The sequence below is a fragment of the Nansenia antarctica genome (assembly GCF_963989245.1).
Source record: "Nansenia antarctica genome assembly, chromosome: 15".
NCBI classification, from domain to species: Eukaryota; Metazoa; Chordata; class Actinopteri; order Argentiniformes; family Microstomatidae; genus Nansenia; species Nansenia antarctica.
The window spans coordinates 7,605,631-7,626,457 of record NC_137685.1 but is presented as its reverse complement, the minus strand read 5'-3'; the positions used below and the strand labels follow the sequence as shown (position 1 = coordinate 7,626,457).

Sequence of the window (20,827 nt, the reverse complement as noted above, 5' to 3'; positions counted from 1 at the left end):
GCAACCGTTCACGTCTTCACGCAAATCTAACTCTCTCTCCTCATTATGATGTCATGGTGACTGATATCATGTCTAAGGGGAGGGCCATGACTCGCTGAGCTGCTACCGAGGCTGGCACCGTTGCTGAGGAACGTGAAACCCCACCTGACGACTGACAGTCTGTCTAACGACCCCCTGGAGTCAGACGGCCGTGCCAGAGTTTTAATGGCCCACCGTCCCGGGCCTAAACTTAGTACCGAGCCAGCGTGGTGTGACCGTGGGGCTGGTGTGACTTTGACATGATTCTGTAAATCCTGTATCTTAACACTCGATTAGAGACCGTCCCATGATGCTCTGTTGGCAAAGGCAGACCTTTCTGCCAGGAAGTCCATCTGGCACACCGACTAATGATTTCTACATCAACTTCCTCTCTCAAGCACTGGCTGCTATACAAATTCTTCTGAAAGTGCCGTGCAGAAGGTGTATATCTATGATTGATTGAATTCTGGCCTAGCTTTATTTCTTAAGTTATGACAATGGACTTACATCTAACTGTGGTTACAAAACAGACCTTATTTGAAGTCTAAAAGTCCATCGATAACTCCCTGCTTTTTCTCTCTGCCTGTGCCCCATTATATTTGACCTTCACAAATCCAGACTCTGACTAATAAAGTTATATTAAGAATGGATTTGATACGTATTGCATCTGCCGTAATGCTAAACCGATAGTAAACATATTTATGAGATTCTCTGTTTCATGGAGTCCTACTTAGTCCACCCACAAGGCGAGACAGGCAATCTGCGTCAGATAGGTCACATAACTCATAAAACTATAGGCACACTTTCACAGCCATGTCATCATGGCAATCTGCATAGGATAATCTTGATGAATAAACATACATTTTGGTCCATTGTTATTTCTTCTTGTTATCTCTCCTTTTGTTTATGAATGACCCAGAGAAGTACCCCGTGAATGCATGAAATGAAATAAGCTGTTATCAAGGACGCTCTTCATGTTCTCTTTGTTTGCGGTTAACGAACTTTTCAAGTACAAGAATATATTTTTCTGAAATTGCGAACACATATTTTGCATTGTGAGATTTCCATAATTCTTAGCATTCAACTCGACACCTATTCTATGTTTGAAACCAGGTGATATTTGACTGTTACTGCAATATTCAATCAGCATCTATATCCTTATCTATATTATTATCAATATCATTATCTGTTGTGGTACACCAGCACCGTTTAGCTACACCTGTAGTAGACTTGGAGGTCTCACACACTGAGACACATACTGGACATTCAAATGTATGTACATTCCAAGCAAATATTAAACTGTCTTCATTCAACGGTATATATTCATATATAACTATCTTTATTGAACAGTATTAATCAAACTTAATGTACAATACTTTCCAATGCAGTGGAATTCTACATTATTAAGACTGACACAGGACATATTTAAATGGCTCAAACCTTCCCCAGGTGTGTGTGTGTGTGTACCTGGGGAACGCACTCAGCAGAGAGAAGGGACTCACCTCTCAGCGGTTCAGGACGTCCGTCAGACCAGACAAGCTCTGTCTTCTCTCTCTGTTTCTCAGCTGCCTCGCCTCTTTTTGTTCGGTGATAAAATATTAGTGGAACACGCAGAAATGCGTGTGTGTGTAGGGGGGGAGGGATCTCTTCCCTGCTCCATGAATTTGATCACCTCGTAGTTGATATGATGGAAAACGTGTTGACAATCATTGTGGAATCGAGCTTAATCTCCCATCCCCCCTGTCCGCCCGCCACCCCCCTGTCTCTGGTGAACGATATCGTTTGATATCATTATAATAATTCTAACATAGTTTTGGCATTCGTTCAGAGCAATAACAACATTCTAGATTCTGTCAATGTGTTCCATCAGTGTATGACAGATAATGCTGAGCATTTAGCCAAGGCTCCAGTAACAGGAGAGCTCAAGTCGATGTTTATAGGCCATTAAAGATGAACATGAGACATTTTATTTGGGAAAAAGACATTAGGTAACCATAGGTTACAGCTATTTTACATTTGATGTTAACATTATTTTACCATTTGACCTAAATGGCCATGTGACCCAAAGACACAACAGGAGTAAAAACACTAACATCACCCTCTGACCTGGTGGTAATTTACCATCTTCAACCCCATGGCCCGCATGCATTCATGCATGCACACACACACACACACACACACACCCCTGCAGCGTATCCTACAATACACCTTCATGCTCATAGAATGTAATGTGTCATGTGACCTCTCATAGAATGTAATGGGTCATGTGACCTCTCATAGAATGTAATGCGTCATGTGACCTCTCATAGAATGTAATGGGTCATGTGACCTCTCATAGAATATAATGGGTCATGTGACCTCTCATAGAATATAATGGGTCATGTGACCTCTCATAGAATGTAATTGGTCATGTGACCTCATAGAATATTTGATTTGGTTTGATTTATTAGAATCCCCATTAGCTGATGCAAAGCAAAGCAAAGCATCAGCTACTCTTCCTGGGGTTCATATACAAGAAATCATTACAAAACATAACAAAGAAGAAAAACATCAACATACATAACATAATAACATAATAACAAAACATTTAAACAAAATAAAAGTCAGCACTGCTCACAGCCTTAGTTTTACACGCTGTCTCAGGAAGGCCTCCAAGATCTCCAGGGACCCGACCCACCCTGGGTACGTACACTTTACCAGGCTGCCCTCGAAAAGGCGGTTCAGGACCCTGGCCGCTAAGACAAACAGACTGAAGAACAGCTTCTACCACAGGGCCGAGATATGACCTGGTAGGGCGTTCCATTCAACCATCGCTCTATACAGCACTGCATGTTGTTTCAAATTTGTTTTAGTTTTTGGACTTAGTGTAGTTACCACTCGTGGCATGTTTGCTGGAGTATGTGTGTGCATCAGACTGAGTGTAAGCTGCCTATACAAACAGACAGGTGATTTCAGAGCATTCATACTTTTTTTTTTTTTTTACAAATGAAAGAAGTGGTGCTTTTAACCTCTCATCAACTTTAAGCCAGAAGAGTCGGTCAGGCAGGTTGTTTATGTTTGCTCTCATTGTGCTCTGCAGGGAAAGCTGCTGTCCTGAACCTGTTGTCGCTTCCCTAGATGTGTTTTAGTAGTGCCTGACCAGAGTCACCTGGTCACCAGACCACCGGGCAGTAATCTAATTGTGATAGGCTACTACTAGAGACTGCAGGACATGTTTGGTCAGATGTGGTGTTGAAAAAACCATCTCTTGACTACACATATGTTTCGGCCCATCTTTTGCACAAGTGAATCTATGTCTTGACCATGTTAGTTTACAGTCTAAAGTTACACCAAGAAGCTTTGTTTCTTGTAGTTGCTCAATAATAGCAACATTGTTCATTGCCAATCATTCAGCTTAATATGTGTGTTGTGAGTGTTTTGATCCAAATACAAATCTCTTAGTTTAAGATATGTTCAGGACTCAAGAGATAAAGGTAGCTGGAGGGGAGGGAGATTGGAATGGAATTGGCTACAGACGTTTTTCACAACTGAATCTTCCAGTGGGGGCATTATCCGTAAGTGGAAGCACCATCACTCCACCATCAACCGGCCACGCACAGGAGCTCCTCGCAAGATCTCTGATCAGGGACTCAGAAGGATACCTAGAAGAGTATCCAAAGAGCCAAGGACCACTAGGAAAGAGCTCCAGAAAGACTTGGAGGCAGCAGGTAGGCAACGCACTCCACCACCATGGCCTCTGTGCACGCTCAGCCCGCAAGACTCCACTACTGAAAAAAATACATGTCGAAGCTCGTTTATGGTTTGCCAAACAACATTTGGACAAGCCAGTGAACTACTGGGAGCATGTACTCCGGTCAGATGAGACCAAAGTGTAACTTTTTGGCTGTCATACAACACACCATGTTTGGAGGAGAAATGGCAACCGAATAACACTATACCAACAGTGAAGTTTGGAGGTGGAAGTATCATGGTGTGGGGCTGTTCCTCCTCTCGTGGTACTGGCATACTTCATATCATTGAAGGAACAATGAATGGAGCCATGTACAGAGAGATTCTTGAGATGAACCTCCTGCCATTTCACCTTTCAGCAGGACAACGATCCAAAGCTTACAGCAAAGGAAACTCGCAATTGTTTTCAGAGAAAGAAAATCGTTGGAATGGCCCAGTCAATCACCAGACTTAAACCCAATTGAACATTTGTGGAAGCATCTGAAGATCCAGATTCACAAGAAGGCCCCCTGCAATCCTAAAAATATTTAAAGATAATCTGTGTAGAGGAATGGGCCAAAATCACACCTAAATACTGCGGGCGATTAGTTACTCCATACAGAAAGCGCCTTGAAGCTGTATGAATTGAATTCATTTCAGTTAGTGCATTCAATACTTTTTTCCTGTTTCATTCCACTTTATTACACATAACTTTATTTACATATGGACTTTAATGTTTAGTTTTTTTTGTCTGGATTGTTTGAGTTAATACCAAAGTCTGGTGCAAATTCCACTTGAATAGGCTCATTGGAAATACATTAACTGGCCAAAATGTTGATGTGTACAATACTTATTTCCCAGCCTACTTCATGATGGGTGGAATCCTAACTTGATCTGCATCTCCTACATTTGCATAAGGATTTGCATGTTGCACTGATGTCAATGGGACATTTGTATGATGATTCGATTGTGGATCTGGAGTTAGTGTTCCCCTGCCGGGCGTAAACCTCCAGAGTTCCCAGCGAGCCTCCGCTAGAGAGGCTTCCTTCTAGGGTCATGTGACTGGAGACGCAGTCAGGACTCTTTCTATATCTGCATCATTATGATCCTCAGAGATTTATTGAGGGTGCTTAAGTGGATATTTTTGGAAATGCAATGAAAATGTACACTTGACACGTAACGTATGATGAGGATCTGGAGCATCTGTGACGGTGTGAGGGAGGACTCCTGATAGAGTCTGTTATTAACTGGAACCTCCCCGAGGCAGAGCTATTCCTACTGCAACATAAAACAATGCTGTGGTACAGTGGGCGCTAGCGATATCAACACCGCCTCTCCACGGACAGCTGATGTGTGGTGAGCTTTCTGGCACAAAATGGCTGCTGTGGAATCACCCAGGCAGGTGCTGTGCAACGGTAGTGAAGAGGTGTGTTCTTTCCTCTTATGTGTGCGCTTTTGATGTCTAGAAAGACGCTATATATAAATGCAATTAATATGAGTGATACTGCAAATGTCAGGATCCGCCGCCTCTGTGCTCGTTGTTCAGGTGATCCTGTCACGCCAGAGAACGTGTGTGAAAATAATGAAATCCAGGCGAAATAACCAACAGAGAACATACGGAATGCCAGTCAACTAATTTACTGTAGTTTTCCAAAGTACATTTCGAACCTTTTGGGAAACTGTTTTGAAAGAAACGAAAAAGAGGAAAGCCTCTTTAGATAATGTTTAAATACTAAGATCATCAAATAGTTGAATCTACATAAAAGTATGGAACAACAGGCAAAACATTAAACATACATACACAACAATAGTCCACAAGATGTGTGCAGCAAACTATTAAAATATATATTTTAATACATATAATTAGATGAGGATGTGCAGAAAACAAATGTTCAAGCTTCAGATTCAGTCTGTGGAGAAAAGACACAAAGAGAGAACGTTAAGGGAGTAAAATAGGCCTTCGTCAACAACACATCTCTGAACAGATGCACAGCACAGTTCTGTCTGTCTGCTGGGATTCTCACCTTTCACAACGAGGTTAGTGGAGCACACCGCCTTGCCAAAGGAGTTCACTGCCACCACCCGGTAGGCGCCACTGTCCTTGGGCGCGACTCTGAGGATGTAGATGGAGCACACACCTTGCGCGTTGGTGATGTAGTAATTGTGGTCATAGTTGATGCAAACGCCATCCAGGTACCACAGGACCGTTGGGGTGGGATACCCTCCCACGGCGCAGGTCATGTACAGCTGGTAGCCCTTGGGGGGGGTGTGCGCCTTCAGGGGGACCAGGATGGATGGAGGTCGGTCCAAGCTGACTGCAGTTGATGTGTTCGTTGTTATCAGAACTAGAGAGTAAAAAAAAAAAAAAAGTGGAATGTATATAATACATCTGGAATACAAATCAAATGAGAGGACAAGCAAATGAAAAGGGAGATTGGGGACTATTCCATTTCACCTCACCTGGCGCTTCTGGAAATCAAATCAAATGCTGCATATGAGTTACAGAAATAGAATAATAAATAATTATTCAAGAACTCATTCCCTTCCTCCGACAAGCTTTAAATAGACTTGACCCCAAGGCTGCAGTTTGTGTATGTGTGTGTGGGGGGTCTGCAAGCAGAGCAGACAGAATCGTATAAAGTTGTATTATTATTGTTTAGTAAACATGAGCTGGAGTCCGACTGACCTCTGTTGCTGTTGATGCCCCAGGTCGGGGAGTCGGACGGGTCAGAGAGGCCCATGTCGTTCTTGGCGTAGACGCGGAAGTGATACTCCCTCCCCGGCAGGATGGTGTGGACTGTGTAGGTCTTGCAGAAGAGGCGGTCTGCCACCGTGCGCCACTTGCGGCTGTTGGAGTCGTGCTCCGACAGCAGGTAGTGCAGCCGGTCGTCTATCTCCTCGTCTGGAGATGGCTCCCATGACACCTCCACCTTCCCGTGGACCGTCTGCTCCAACGCCACCGCCCCGGGGCGCTTGGGCTCATCTGGGAACACACAGGAGAGGAGATCATAAGGTCATACGTGACATGAGAACATACGTGACCTGTATGTTCATGAATGAAGAAACGGCAGATAATATCAGTAATGTCCCACTCATTTAACGTTGTGCTTTGGAACCATCAAAAACACACTCGGCAGATCTCCACTGGCCAGTAGAGCATGATGAAGGACTATGTTTGGCTTTACCTGTGACTCTGACCTCGATGTCAAAGCTGGCCTGGCCCACCGAGTTCTTGGCAATGATGGTGTAGACGCCAGAGTCGGAGCGCTTGGAGGAGGGGACGACCAACTGGGAGGAGCCATCTTTGTTGATGACGTTGAGCCAGGCGGAGACGGGCTCGCCATCCTTCAGCCAGGTGATGTCGGGGGGAGGCTCCGCCTACAATGGTTGATATAATGATCACATACTGTAGGCAGGATGGATACACACACATTTCATTGTGACAAGACGGTAACAAGACGGTAAAATTCAAACAAATAACAGAAATTGTGATGATTTGCAGCCTGTCTCCCCCTTCCTGTGGACTCTGATGTTTACCTCGTAGTTAATTTTGATTCTCACAGAATTTCCAGCTCTGACCACCATGAAGTCCTCAGGATCTTTGAACTGCGGCTTCACTGAATGACAAACACACAGAGGTACGCTTTTAGGAATTTTACCCTAACTTGGATCAAAGGAAACTTCATTACAATTTTGTTGGTATGAAGCCATTGGGCATATGCTTCCAGAGGCGGACATCTTTGAAAGCAACTGACTGTTCGGATTCTTGGCACACGTCATGGGAGAGGGGGGGCTGGGGTCTCCGGCTCCAGACACATTGATGCCCGACACCCTGAACTGGTACTCAGACCCCTCTGTCACGTCTTTGCACGCATAGCTTTCCCCTGAAGATGATGAGAGAGACAATAAATGACCATTGACAGTTAAAATGTGCATTCTAATGTCACTGTGTTCTTTGAGTAAGGATATTAGACCAACTATCATTTTGACTTTACAGTTCTGAATTTAAACAACAGCTGAGGGATGGGGTTGAAGAAATGTAACCAGAATCATAGACGGATCTGCAAGTACTGACCAACCAATAGTTGAAGCTATACTGCGTTGTATACAAGGTTTTATTTTGGGTTCTAATGGGGCAACAGTTGAACTAAGATCATGAGGCATTCATACGTTATATAATCCAATAATAAAAGAATATATCATTACATTTAAAGTACAAAAATGGATGTACCAAACACGGATTGTTTAATGGCATCCAATGTAATGGTGGTTCTTTGTTGTTAAACACTGTGTGTTCAGAAGAGCAGCTTAATCTGAAGACCTTCTGACCTTCCATGGGCTCGTTGACAGTGTTCAGAGCGATCCACTGGGCTGTGTCCTTCTTCCGTTTCTCCAGCTGGTAGCCCATGAGTTTGGGTCCAGGTGGGTCTCTCTCAGGGGGAGCAGTCCAGGTCAGCTTGATACACGTCTTGGAGGTGCTGACCACTTTGGGTGCCCCAGGTGGGTTAGGGAAGACTAACGGATATGACGACAACCAATCACCATATTGAGAGCATTGTAATGGAACAGAAAGTCCCATTCTATCTCTAGATGGGTGACAGATACTGTTTATAATACGGATACAATAACCTCCAGAAGGACATGGATGTCATTATTGTAAGGCTTACTTCTACAGGAGCTAAAAACAATGAGTGTAATACAATAGCTACAGCGGCCCTCTGAGGAAGAAGATAAAGGCCTCTGATTGACTCACTCAGTGTTCCGGCCATGATGGAATTCTCCGTCTCCAGTGGATCGCTGAGGCCCTCAGGGTTCTCTGCCGAGAACCGATAGAGGTACCTCTTGCCATGGGCCACGTTGCGGTCCCGGTAGCTGGTCTTGTCAGCAGCGACGTCCCCCTGCTTGATCCACATGCTCTGGCCCATCTGCTGCCGCTCGATCATGTAGTTGGTGAGAGGGATGCCGCCGTCATCCAGGGGTGGGTTCCACTTCACCTCGATCACCGTGGAGGACCTCTCCACCACCTCCACTGGGCCCTCGGGCGGCCCGGGCTTGTCTGAAAGGCAAACAGAAGATATTTCAATGTAAAGTCATAATCTAACAAGAACATAGAAGTGTGTGAGTATGTGTGTGTGTGTGTGTGTGTGTGTGTGTGTGTGTGTGTGTGCTCTTACCGATGACAATGAGTTGGCAAGTGGCTTCAACAGCGCCAAACAGGTTGCTCAGTTTGATCTTGATCTCGCCGCCGTCCGAGCGCAGGCAGTCCTTGAGCAGCAAGCGGCTGTGATTGGTCTCCTTCATGACCTTTACCCCCCCGCTGTCCTTGAGCTCCACGCTGTCCTTAAACCACTGGACCTGCAGGCCCTCCTGGGGGGTGTAGGGCATCTTAAATGCAGCGGTCTGACCCACCTTCACGATCACGGGCTTGGAGAAGTTCAGGAGGTCGTCAGCATCAAATTCCGGAATATCTAGGAGACGAGGAAACAAATGGCTGGTGCTCTGGAGGTGACCGTCATATAAACATCGCTCATCGGTATAGTGTTCAGTGTTTTGTTTTTTTACTGCACTAGGAAGTCCTCACATACCTCCAACGCTGACGCTTGCCTCTGATTTGCATCCTCCTGCCTCGAAACGGTAGAGTCCAGCATCTTCGTCCAGGCTGCGTGCGATCTTCAGCTGGTGAGACGTGTCAACTTTGGATATGTCGAGTCCAACTTTGGGAGACAACTAAAAAGCCAAAAGACATTAACTCACCAACTGCCAAAGAGTTCCGCAAACACTCATAATATACTCACCCAGAGTGCCAAGCATTTTATGTGGTATTTACCTAGCAACAACACTTTGATTGGTTACAAATGAAGAATCATAATGTATTTTTTGTGAATAAAGTCGCACTCTAGAATGTTGACCATTTGTGTGACTTTATTCACCCTGGGCGCTGAAGGAGTTCAGTGAGGTCAAATGCTTTGTCAAAAAAACAACTACATGTAATGCTGCCTGCGTCCAGCCTCATGAGCTAGGTATTCTGAACGCAGTACCTAATCAGTCCTTACCTTCTCTCCATCTTTGAACCAAGCTCCATCGCACTTAATGTCCAGCTTACACTCCAGCTGAGCTGGCTGGCCGCGGACCGCATAGACGTCTGACAGCCCGCTGACGATGGTGGGTTCTACACAGCACAATACACACGGTCAACATCTGACACGTTGCTTTTCCAAACTCAACTTTTAATAGTCAAGTAGACTAATGAACAAAGTAAATATACTGTGTTCTATTAACATTATATACTGGGACTGTTATCATATGCATGGTAATGTGATTGCTTTCACTGTTATCATATGCATGGTAATGTGATTGCTTTCACTGTTATCACATGCATGGTAATGTGATTGCTTTCACTGTTATCACATGCATGGTAATGTGAATGCTGTTACTTATTATGAATGTTGACATTTTCTTGAATATGTGCTTGAGATTATTAATATACAGAACAACAGTACTTATTAGTTTAGACCCCCCCACTTTTACCATGTCAAAAATAAATCAGTGCATCAGTCTATCCACTCTGCAGTATTTTCAGATCAAACCACCTGTTAAGAGGCACCAGAATACAGGAAATGACATCTACTCTGTTAAAAATGTTCAGGGGGAGAACCCCTAGACCCCCAATGACATTATTTCACCCACAATGCTTCCTACGCCCATGCATGCCATACACCGAAGTATCTCAACCCACCAGTCACACCATCCAGCACAGCTGGTAAATGTCTCCCTCTAGTGCTATTTGTGAGGTACTGCAAGTACTGCTCTACTTCTGACTCAACTCTCAAAGGGCAGTGTGCCCACAAACATGGCTGCCCTTATGAATCTAAAGAGGACAAAAATATTTCATCAAACTGTCTCTCAACAAGGCTCTGTATCCATGACATATTTCACTGGAGGTAATGACTTGTGTGTCAAGTGCTGCAGTAAGCCACCTTGGTCGACAGCACTCCAAAACATGTTAGGAAGTAGATTGAACCCTAAATAACTCTAAGTCCCCAAGCACTTCCTGAGCCTGTTCAGGCTCATCATTAATCATATTTTTGGCAATTACTTTTTTGAAGTTTGAATTTTCACAGCTGTTAGTTGCATATTGTTACCTCAATGGTGTTATTACTTCACAACTGATGATTTGAGATGGAATATTTTTTTTCGATGAATGAAGTTAGGTGATGTATTTTTATCCATTGCATCACGTCTTCTAGCTACTCATAAACCTCAGAGAGAGAGAGAGAGAGAGAGAGAGAGAGAGAGAGAGAGAGAGAGAGAGAGAGAGAGAGAGAGAGAGAGAGAGAGAGAGACACACAGAGAAAGACAGAGATGGATTTTGGAACTCCTTACCTATTTTAGTCTCAGGGAGCAAGGGACCAGTTCCGACCCCCTTCTTATTCTTATCCTCTCCATCACCCCCATCTCCACCAGTCCCATCTCCCCCAGAACCATCTCCAGAACCACCCTTGCCGTCCCCTCCATCTCCTCCATCTCTTCCATCCCCACTATCCCCGGCTCCTTTCGCTGCTGCCTGCTGGTCCAGAGCCTCTCCAGAGCCGGTGCCTTTGTCTGTCCCATCACCAGCTGACAGGGACATGCAGGAGGAAGAGGTCAGAGAAGGTTAGGTTTAGCTTCATTCAATAAACATCATTTTACATGGGAGCATTTTAAAAGCACTAATTGCTTTTAAAAGTAAATTGTACATTATAAAGATCCTGACGATCGACATATCCTGCATGTCATCCCTCCTCTCTCTCTCTCCCATCCTTCCGGTCAACCTCAACTGTCTCTATCCCAATAAAGCAGAAAGGCCCTAAAACATACAGTATTTAAACATACTATTAAGAGTAGTGGTCAGTTATTAGTTGTTGATGATTGGTCTAGAGAAGCGGTCCCACCTTCCACGGCGAGCGAGGCGCTGCTGTGGGTGACACCGGCCATCACGGTGAAGACGCCACTGTCAGCCGGGGTACAGCCCTTCACCTCCATCTTGTGAGTGAGCTTATCCTCGGAGACAGTGATGTCATACTTGTCCCCGTGCTCCAGCGTAACGTTGTTCCTGAACCAGCCGATGGACGGCACGGGGTTGGACAGGACGCACTCAAAGACAGCGCCCTCTCCCTCTTTGGCTTTCACGTCCTTCAGCTTGGCAACAAACTCTGTTGAAACGACTAGAGGGAGAACAAATACACAGAAATTAGATCTTGGACACATTCAAGGAAACAAATGTGATGTACAATGTATAGTTGCAAAATGATGGTGAGACGTGGTCTCTGGTGGAACGAGCTTCCCACTGCTATCAGGACTGCAGAGTCACTACCTATCTTCAGCCCTAGAGTGAAGACCCATCTCTTCAGGCTACATCTTAACTGTCCCACCTAAAAACCTCTTCCTCCCTACTACCCCTCTGTACAGTTTATTTACTGTAAATACATTTAAAATGTACAAAAAAACATTGTGACTGGCCCCAGGTCCTAGTATAGATGTGCTCTTATGATGACTAATAGAAAGATGATTCACTTACTTAGACAAAATTATTTTTTTGTAAGTCACTCTGGATAAAGGCCAAATGCCCCAAAAATATAATGTCTCACTGTTTAAGTCTGTGCAGAGAACGTTGGTGTCCCCCACATCCACCTGGTAGAAGCCAGAGTCCTCAGGCTTCACATCCTTGATGCTGAACACGTAACTCTCCCCCTCCTGCTTCAGGCTGTGCTTATTGCCATGATCATCACCATTACCGTAATTAACCTGGACACCATCCTGAGAATCAGGAAAATAACAGTTACTTAGCAGAACATTGTAGTATTCATCATCCTTCATGATCACAGCGCCTCAGTTGACAGTTCCTGTCTCTCAAAGCAGCTGTTGGCAAGGTTGTTCAGTGTAGAGAACATTGTAACAGTTTCACATATCAAAACAGAATATGAGTGATTGTTATTGATTTGTTAATTACTGGCTAGCATGGCGGTCCAACACAGCTCACCTTATAGAGGTAGATTTACTGGCTAGCATGGCGGTCCAACACAGCTCACCTTATAGAGGTAGATTTACTGGCTAGCATGGTGGTGCAACACAGCTCACCTTATAGAGGTATATTTACTGGCTAGCATGGTGGTCCAACACAGCTCACCTTATAGAGGTAGATTTACTGTCTAGCATGGTGGTCCAACACAGCTCACCTTATAGAGGTAGATATTACTGTTCGGGTCTTTGAGTTTCATGTTCAGTGAAAACTCTGCTGAGCCGTCTGTCTGCATTTCGATTTGTTTCTCTTTTTCAAGACTCTCCACCACCTGGATGACAACAGGGAGAGAGACATGGGAGGATTATAACAGGGAGATCACACACATGATTAATGAGATCAGGTTGCAATTGCACCAGCAAGGGTTTCATACAGGCAAGGCAAGTTTATTTGTATAGCAAATGTCATACAGGGCCAGTTCAAAGTGCTTATAACATTAACAAATACAGAAAAAGGAGGATGGTAAGATTATTATTTATTTATTTTTAAATATAGAAAATAAATAGATTAACATTTAACAACATAATAAGACAATGAATAAAAATATATAGATAAAAGTGTTATTACTGCAATAATACCTCATATGGTGTGTGAGATTGCAGGTACTGCATCTGTGTTTAGCCGCTATCTTGTGAGATCGCAGTGTAAAATGACACGTTTGATAAAAACATTTAGCCTATATTTACAGTGAATTTATAGCGCTTGGATTATGGATCATAAAACTCCTAACTGCTGCAGGTATAAGAAGTAAAAAGATAAAACATTTAATAAGATAATAGTTAATGGATAAAAGGCATAGTTAGAGTGCTAGTGTTTAATCATAACTGCTGCAGAACAGGTTTTTAGCTTAGTTTTAAATATTTGTAGGGTTTGGGCCTTTTTGGTTTCTTCAGGGAGTTTGTTCCAGGAGCATGCGGCAGAGTGACTGAATGCTGCCTTACCGTGTTTTGTTTTCACTCTTGGAATGATTAGCTGATTAGTCTCAGTTGACCTTAGGGGCCTCTCTGGAATATAGGATGGGAGGAGATCTGATATGTATTTTGGTCCAAGACCATTTTGTGATTTGTATGTAACTAGGAGTATTTTGAATTAAGAGATTAAGAGAGACTGGTAGCCAGTGCAGGGATCTCAGGTTTGTGTGTTCAAACGTCGTTGTACAGTTAATGTTTAATAATTTTATAAACACAAAATCTAGTAAATCTAGTACATTGTTACCAATACCTTTTTCTGCTCATCCTCTCTCTCCTTCTTCATCTGGTTGAGTCTCTTCAGCATCGGGCGGAAGTCGGTGATTCCATACGAACGGCAGACCTTTTCATAATCCTTTTTAGCTGAGCTCAGCAACACTTCCCAGAACTTTGGATCAATCTCACCCTCCTTCTTCTTCGGTGGTACTGGTTTAGTACGAACAACTCTGAATGGGGATTAGAGCAGTTAGTGCTAAAGGGAAACCACGTGTCATTTGGCTATAATAGCTAATAACTCAAATAATTATTATAATAATAAAAATAACATAAGACATTTGATAAATGAAGAACGCCTAGAAGAAGAGTGGGATTTTCAAATGATATAAAGTTGACTTACTTCTTTTTAAGCATTTTTCTGAAGTCCTCTGGTGCTCCAGACGTCTGGGCGACTAGAAAATAACAAAAAGATGATTCGCTATTATCTCCTCATTCCTACTGAGATGTTAATGTTAATTTTATTTATAATGCGCCCCCCATCCAACTTTTACATCGGCCCGGGGCGCAGGCTAGATGGTCATGTACTATAAACAGAATGACAGATTAACAGATTTATGTTTTTCACACCTTCTGGCTTGGGCTTCTTGAATCCAACTGAAAATTAGAGAAACATATTTTCATATTGAGGATTTGTAGTTTTGATTATCATGCACAGTGTCATTTATCATCCTCAACACATCCTCCCCTCGGTCATCCGCAACATTCTACCCTCAGTCAACCTCAACTTCCTCCCCTAAGTCATTCTCAACATCCTCACCTGCTATCACATTCAAGGTGGTAACGCAGACCGCTTGTCCAAACTCATTGGTGGCATAACATTTGTAGGTGTCAGCTTGTTCTGAGGAGACGTTGGGCATCTGAAGGAACAACGTCACACTGAGATGTGACCTCACACTTCTCACAGCATCTCCACAGTGTGCAGAGAAGATCTCTTAGTTTATAGTCTTTTAGTTTATACTGTATGTAGAGTTATAGTATCTACTGTATTTTAGATTAGAGTATACTGTACTGTATCTAACATATTTTCTTCTGTGAAGGTTATTGGCATTTCCTCTAAATTATACAGAACAGACACCTGTTGGAGGTATGAACTGTGTTGGCATGCAGGTGTTTTACCTCAAGAAAATATTCGTTTGTTCTTTCATCATATCTGTTGATATACTTCTCTGGATCAGTCAGTTCACATTTATTACGGCCCCAAGTGACAGTTGGAGCAGGGATTCCGTTCACCACGGCTTTAAAGTAGGCTAATTTAGCTGAGAAAGACGAAAAGATTTTTAAAAATTACAGTTAGAGATAAACTGTTCACTAACACTTTGTGAATGAGTTAAACCAATAACAGCCCCTTACTCTCCTGGATGGTCAGAGGAACGGGTTTCCGGGTGAAGTCTGGAGTGGCCTTCCCCCCTGGGACCCTCTCCACGTACTGAGTGATCATGACCCCTGGCACCCTGGATCTCCTCTTGATACACACTGTTGCCGACAGAAAACAACCACTTAGAATCACACACACATTTTGTCACCCACAGAAGAGGCACGCAACCAAAGTACGCCTCAAATTAACTAACAGAGAAAATGCCATTCAAAGTTTTCACACACTATATATATATATATATATATATATATATATTATTCTCACACCATTTTCAAATGCACACAGCTTCCGTATTATACAGAGGGTAGTATTCCATCTCTTGTACTTACATGTACCTTCCACAAGAGTTCACTATTTCCTTTCCAAAAGAATGGAATCAAATGAACCAATGAATAGAGACAAATAAGTATTTATAAAACTATTCTTGTAAACCAAGTATTTATGAAGATATACTGGTTAATACAGCAATAATGAACAAAAAATACTTTTAAAATGAATACCAAATGGAATACCTCACCCCAGTGAACAATAGCGGATGGTAATTTGTGTGAAGTAGATATTTAGCTCATTAGTAAATGGTAATGGTAAATATTTGAAAGATTAACCCTTGTCCTGGAAAGGAATATTGGTAAAAAAAAAAAAAATCTTCTATTAACTGAAAAGGTTGATGTATATTCCTTTGTCCTTTTGAAAACATACAGTATATATATAAAAAAGAGCAAATACTTGTTTTGACACCCAGGACAGGGTTTTATAACCATTATGATCAATTTCACTGTTTTTACATCATATCGGTCTTCACTAGAGGACAGGGGGCCATATATGATATATGGAAGACCAATTACGTATATGTGTAGGCCGACATCTTTTTATTTCAGTGAGTGTAATTTCTCCCCCATCCTGAAGTGAATCGGGAATCACAGAGATTCTTCAGATGTAACACATCTAAGGAGTTGTGTGAACATGCTTAGAGGAGGAGTGCATGTTGGTCACGTGACGCGTGTCCCTCCTACCTTTACCCGCGGGCACGTCGTCATCTCCTGGAAGCACATGAACAGAGGCAGACACACAGCTGAGATACTGACACAATGGCACTGCAGCTTATTGACATGAAAAGGCACTCACATCCTAAATGGAGCTCAGCACTACGCCACATAACATACACAATACATGAGGACCTACAACGGAAAGCAAACATCTACGTCAAAGTAAGGACTGGCAACCCGTACTGAGCTACTGGTGATCTGAGTCTTTACCACAGACACAATGTTACACCAGGGGAGGCTGGTGGACCTGGAACACCAGGGGAGGCTAGTGGAGGTAGAACACCAGGGGAGGCTAGTGAGGATAGAACACCAGAGGAGGCTGGTGGACCTGGAACACCAGGGGAGACTAGTGGAGGTAGAACACCAGGGGAGGCTAGTTGAGGTAGAACACCAGGTGTGGTTAGTGGAGATAGAACACCAGGGGAGGCTAGTGGAGGTAGAACACCAGGGGAGGCTGGTGGAGGTAGAACACCAGGGGAGGCTAGTGGAGGTACAACACCAGATGAGGCTAGTGGAGGTAGAACACCAGGGGAGGCTGGTGGACCTGGAACACCAGGGGAGGCTAGTGGAGGTAGAACACCAGAGGAGGCTAGTGGAGGTAGAACACCAGGGGAGGCTAGTGGAGGTAGAACACCAGGGGAGGCTAGTGGAGGTAGAACACCACTAGCCTCACCCCACCCCTCCCAAATTTCGTTGTTTGGTACCTGTACTATAGCAATGACAAATAAAGACCATTCATTCATTCCATTCATTCAACACCAGGGGAGGCTAGTGGAGGTAGAACACCAGGGGAGGCTAGTGGAGGTAGAACACCAGGGGAGGCTAGTGGAGGTAGAACACCAGGGGAGGCTAGTGGAGGTAGAACACCAGGGGAGGCTAGTGGAGGTAGAACACCAGGGGAGGCTAGTGGAGGTAGAACACCAGGGGAGGCTGGTGGAGGTAGAACACCAGGGGAGGCTAGTGGAGGTAGAACACATGGGGAGGCTAGTGGAGGTAGAACACCAGGGGAGGCTAGTGGAGGTAGAACACCAGGGGAGGCTAGTGGAGGTAGAACACCAGGGGAGGCTAGTGGAGATAGAACACCAGGGGAGGCTAGTGGAGGTAGAACACCAGGGGAGGCTAGTGGAGGTAGAACACCAGGGGAGGCTAGTGGAGGTAGAACACCAGGGGAGGCTAGTGGAGATAGAACACCAGGGGAGGCTAGTGGAGGTAGAACACATGGGGAAGCTAGTGGAGAGAGAACTCCAGGGGAGGCTAGTGGAGGTAGAACACCAGGGGAGGCTGGTGGAGGTAGAACACCAGGGGAGGCTAGTGGAGGTAGAACACCAGGGGAGGCTAGTGGAGAGAGAACTCCAGGGGAGGCTAGTGGAGGTAGAACACCAGGGGAGGCTGGTGGACCTGGAACACCAGGGGAGGCTAGTGGAGGTAGAACACCAGGGGAGGCTAGTGGAGATTGAACACCAGGGGAGGCTAGTGGAGATAGAACACCAGGGGAGGCTAGTGGAGATAGAACACCAGGGAGGGCTAGTGGAGGTAGAACACCAGAGGAGGCTGGTGGACCTGGAACACCAGGGGAGGCTAGTGGAGAGAGAACACCAGGGGAGGCTAGTGGAGGTAGAACACCAGGGGAGGCTGGTGGAGGTAGAACACCAGAGGAGGCTAGTGGAGGTAGAACACCAGAGGAGGCTGGTGGACCTGGAACACCAGGGGAGGCTAGTGGAGGTAGAACACCAGGGGAGGCTAGTGGAGGTAGAACACCAGAGGAGGCTGGTGGACCTGGAACACCAGGGGAGGCTAGTGGAGATAGAACACCAGGGGAGGCTGGTGGACCTGGAACACCAGGGGAGGCTAGTGGAGGTAGAACACCAGGGGAGGCTAGTGGAGATAGAATACCAGGGGAGGCTGGGGGAGGTAGAACACCAGGGGAGGCTGGGGGAGGTAGAACACCAGGGGAGGCTAGTGGAGGTAGAACACCAGGGGAGGCTAGTGGAGGTAGAACACCAGGGGAGGCTGGGGGAGGTAGAACACCAGGGGAGGCTAGTGGAGGTAGAACACCAGGGGAGGCTAGTGGAGGTAGAACACCAGAGGAGGCTAGTGGAGGTAGAACACCAGGGGAGGCTAGTGGAGGTAGAACACCAGAGGAGGCTAGTGGAGGTAGAACACCAGGGGAGGCTGGGGGAGGTAGAACACCAGGGGAGGCTAGTGGAGGTAGAACACCAGAGGAGGCTAGTGGAGGTAGAACACCAGGGGAGGCTAGTGGAGGTAGAACACCAGGGGAGGCTAGTGGAGGTAGAACAGCAGAGGAGGCTAGTGGAGATAGAACACCAGGGGAGGCTAGTGGAGATAGAACACCAGGGGAGCAGGCTAGTGGAGGTAGAACACCAGGGGAGGCTGTGGGAAGTAGAAATCAGAGGACGGGCTCATTGCAATACATGGAACGGAATGAGGGAATGGTATCAAACATGTCTGTTTGATGCCATTCCTGTATCCATAACATGCATTACAATAAGCCCGTCCTCTGATTTCTATGCTCTAAATGGGAACTGGATGGGTCTAATATCTTCTATTGATGCAACTTCAGTTTAATTGAAAAATCGTCTGCCAAAATGTTTTGCCACGTCGCGCTTCTAAAATTCTCTTCGATTTGTGATTGCATAAGAGTTGACCACTGCCTGCAGACCACGCTGGCTGCATCTGGAGGCTGCTTTAACTGTTGCCACTTACTCTGCCCCCCTGCCTGTATGCTACAGCACGCTGCTCCGGTACATTAAAGATGGGCATCTGGGAGCAGAGATAATGGCTGTGAAAGACATCCATATATCATGTGTCATCAGAGCCTACAGGCTCTCTGCCGAGCTGGCGTTTTAACGATTATTCACAGGTGAATCAACGTCGTGGAGCACTGTGGAATTCTGTTTGCTCAATTTTGAAAGGACATTTAGCATTAAACATTGTTTAACATAATTTCTGACATATTTCAACAATATGTTAGTGTTGATCATCTCCATGACGTCATGCCTCTGGAAGGTAACATGTACTGTATGTAACATGTATGTTGTATGACGCCTGATCCTTCATGGTGTAGCTTTCTGACGGCTTCCATTGCCTGATACGTGAATGCACAGAAGTTTAGCTGGTAACTGCTACTGTGCTCAGTAGGGGTGCAATGGTTCCTTAGGCCGCAATTATGCATCACCAGAGGGAGGCTTTGGGCTTTAGCTTCATAGAATAAGAGTGTTCCATTCGAGACATATCTACATGTTGTGTTTTGAAGAGGACCATGTGATATAGAAAGAACATGATCTGTGCTCCAAACATCCAAGAGGTTTGAGGTTGAAATTATCTGTTCAACCTCAATCTCTGTTGTTTCATGTGGAGAGGAGAGGACTGGAGAGGAGAGGACTGGAGACGTGAGTAGAGGATTGGAGAGGAGAGGACTGGAGAGGAGAGGATTGGTAGAACAATTTTACAGCAGGAGACTTTTCTGTTACATCATCTTCTCATTTAATTCCATGTTGAATGGACGTGATAGTTCACCACCTTTATAAAGGCTAACTCCATAAACAAGGCTATATAAACCACTATAAACCATAAACCAAAGACTGCTTGACAGCCAGCAAGTAACCTAGAACAGGGGACGGGTGGAGGGTAATGGATGTCTGAGAGGGTACACACTGCGCAGAGGAAGGGCAGAGTGTTTTGACTTCTCTTTTTTCACTTGGTGTGGTCCTGTGAAGTCCTTGGGTTTGCTTAAGATTGCTTCTGAAGTGAATTACACTGTGCAATTTGTGACAATGTGGCCTATTTAAAGGTGCTATTTAACCTTATTTCACAATAATTATCTAGTGTGGGTGAAGAAGAAGAGAGAAGGACAGGAGTTAGATGAGAGACTTACCATTCCCTGGGACCTGGTTCTCTGTTGGTTTCTTAGACATGATGGTATCTTGAATCGAAGGTCAATTCAGAAAGCTCTAGAGCTGTTTATGGCTGTAAAACAATTCATATATAAGTTTGCTTTTGTATCTACACGGCTCACTTAATTAAATTCCCTCAAATATCATATCCTATTGTTTTCATGTACTATACAGTATATCATTGGATAAATATCAAAAGGGGTTATTTGAACCTGCTGAAAATGTGCGTTGTGTTATCATAACTGTTGCCTGATACTAACACATTGCCACTGACACATTGCCTACATTTAAAGTCTGCAACCTTTCACGTCTTCACGCAAATCTAACTCTCTCTCATTATGATGTCATGGTGACTGTGATACCATGTCTAAGGGGAGGGCCATGACTCGCTGAGCTGCCACCGAGGCTGGCACCGTTGCTGAGAAACCCCACCTGACGGCTGACAGCCTGTCTAACGACCCCCT

The 20,827-nt window shown here is 44.7% G+C and overlaps 1 protein-coding gene across 1 annotated transcript; it reads right to left on the bottom strand.

The window, feature by feature from the left end:
* Positions 1 to 5,631: 5,631 nt before the first annotated feature.
* LOC308170956 (immunoglobulin-like and fibronectin type III domain-containing protein 1) lies at positions 5,632 to 20,384 on the bottom strand (the record flags this gene model as incomplete). Its single annotated transcript, XM_080545810.1, has 23 exons — positions 5,632 to 5,636; positions 5,751 to 6,041; positions 6,413 to 6,709; positions 6,912 to 7,104; positions 7,264 to 7,343; positions 7,482 to 7,610; positions 8,056 to 8,241; positions 8,480 to 8,782; positions 8,901 to 9,194; positions 9,312 to 9,453; positions 9,780 to 9,895; positions 11,110 to 11,343; positions 11,658 to 11,930; positions 12,354 to 12,522; positions 12,942 to 13,055; positions 14,006 to 14,198; positions 14,369 to 14,420; positions 14,596 to 14,622; positions 14,786 to 14,885; positions 15,145 to 15,284; positions 15,379 to 15,501; positions 16,417 to 16,443; positions 20,345 to 20,384. 23 exons carry the CDS (start codon positions 20,382 to 20,384, stop codon positions 5,632 to 5,634), a joined length of 3,528 nt encoding a protein of 1,175 aa, XP_080401936.1.
* Positions 20,385 to 20,827: the final 443 nt, after the last annotated feature.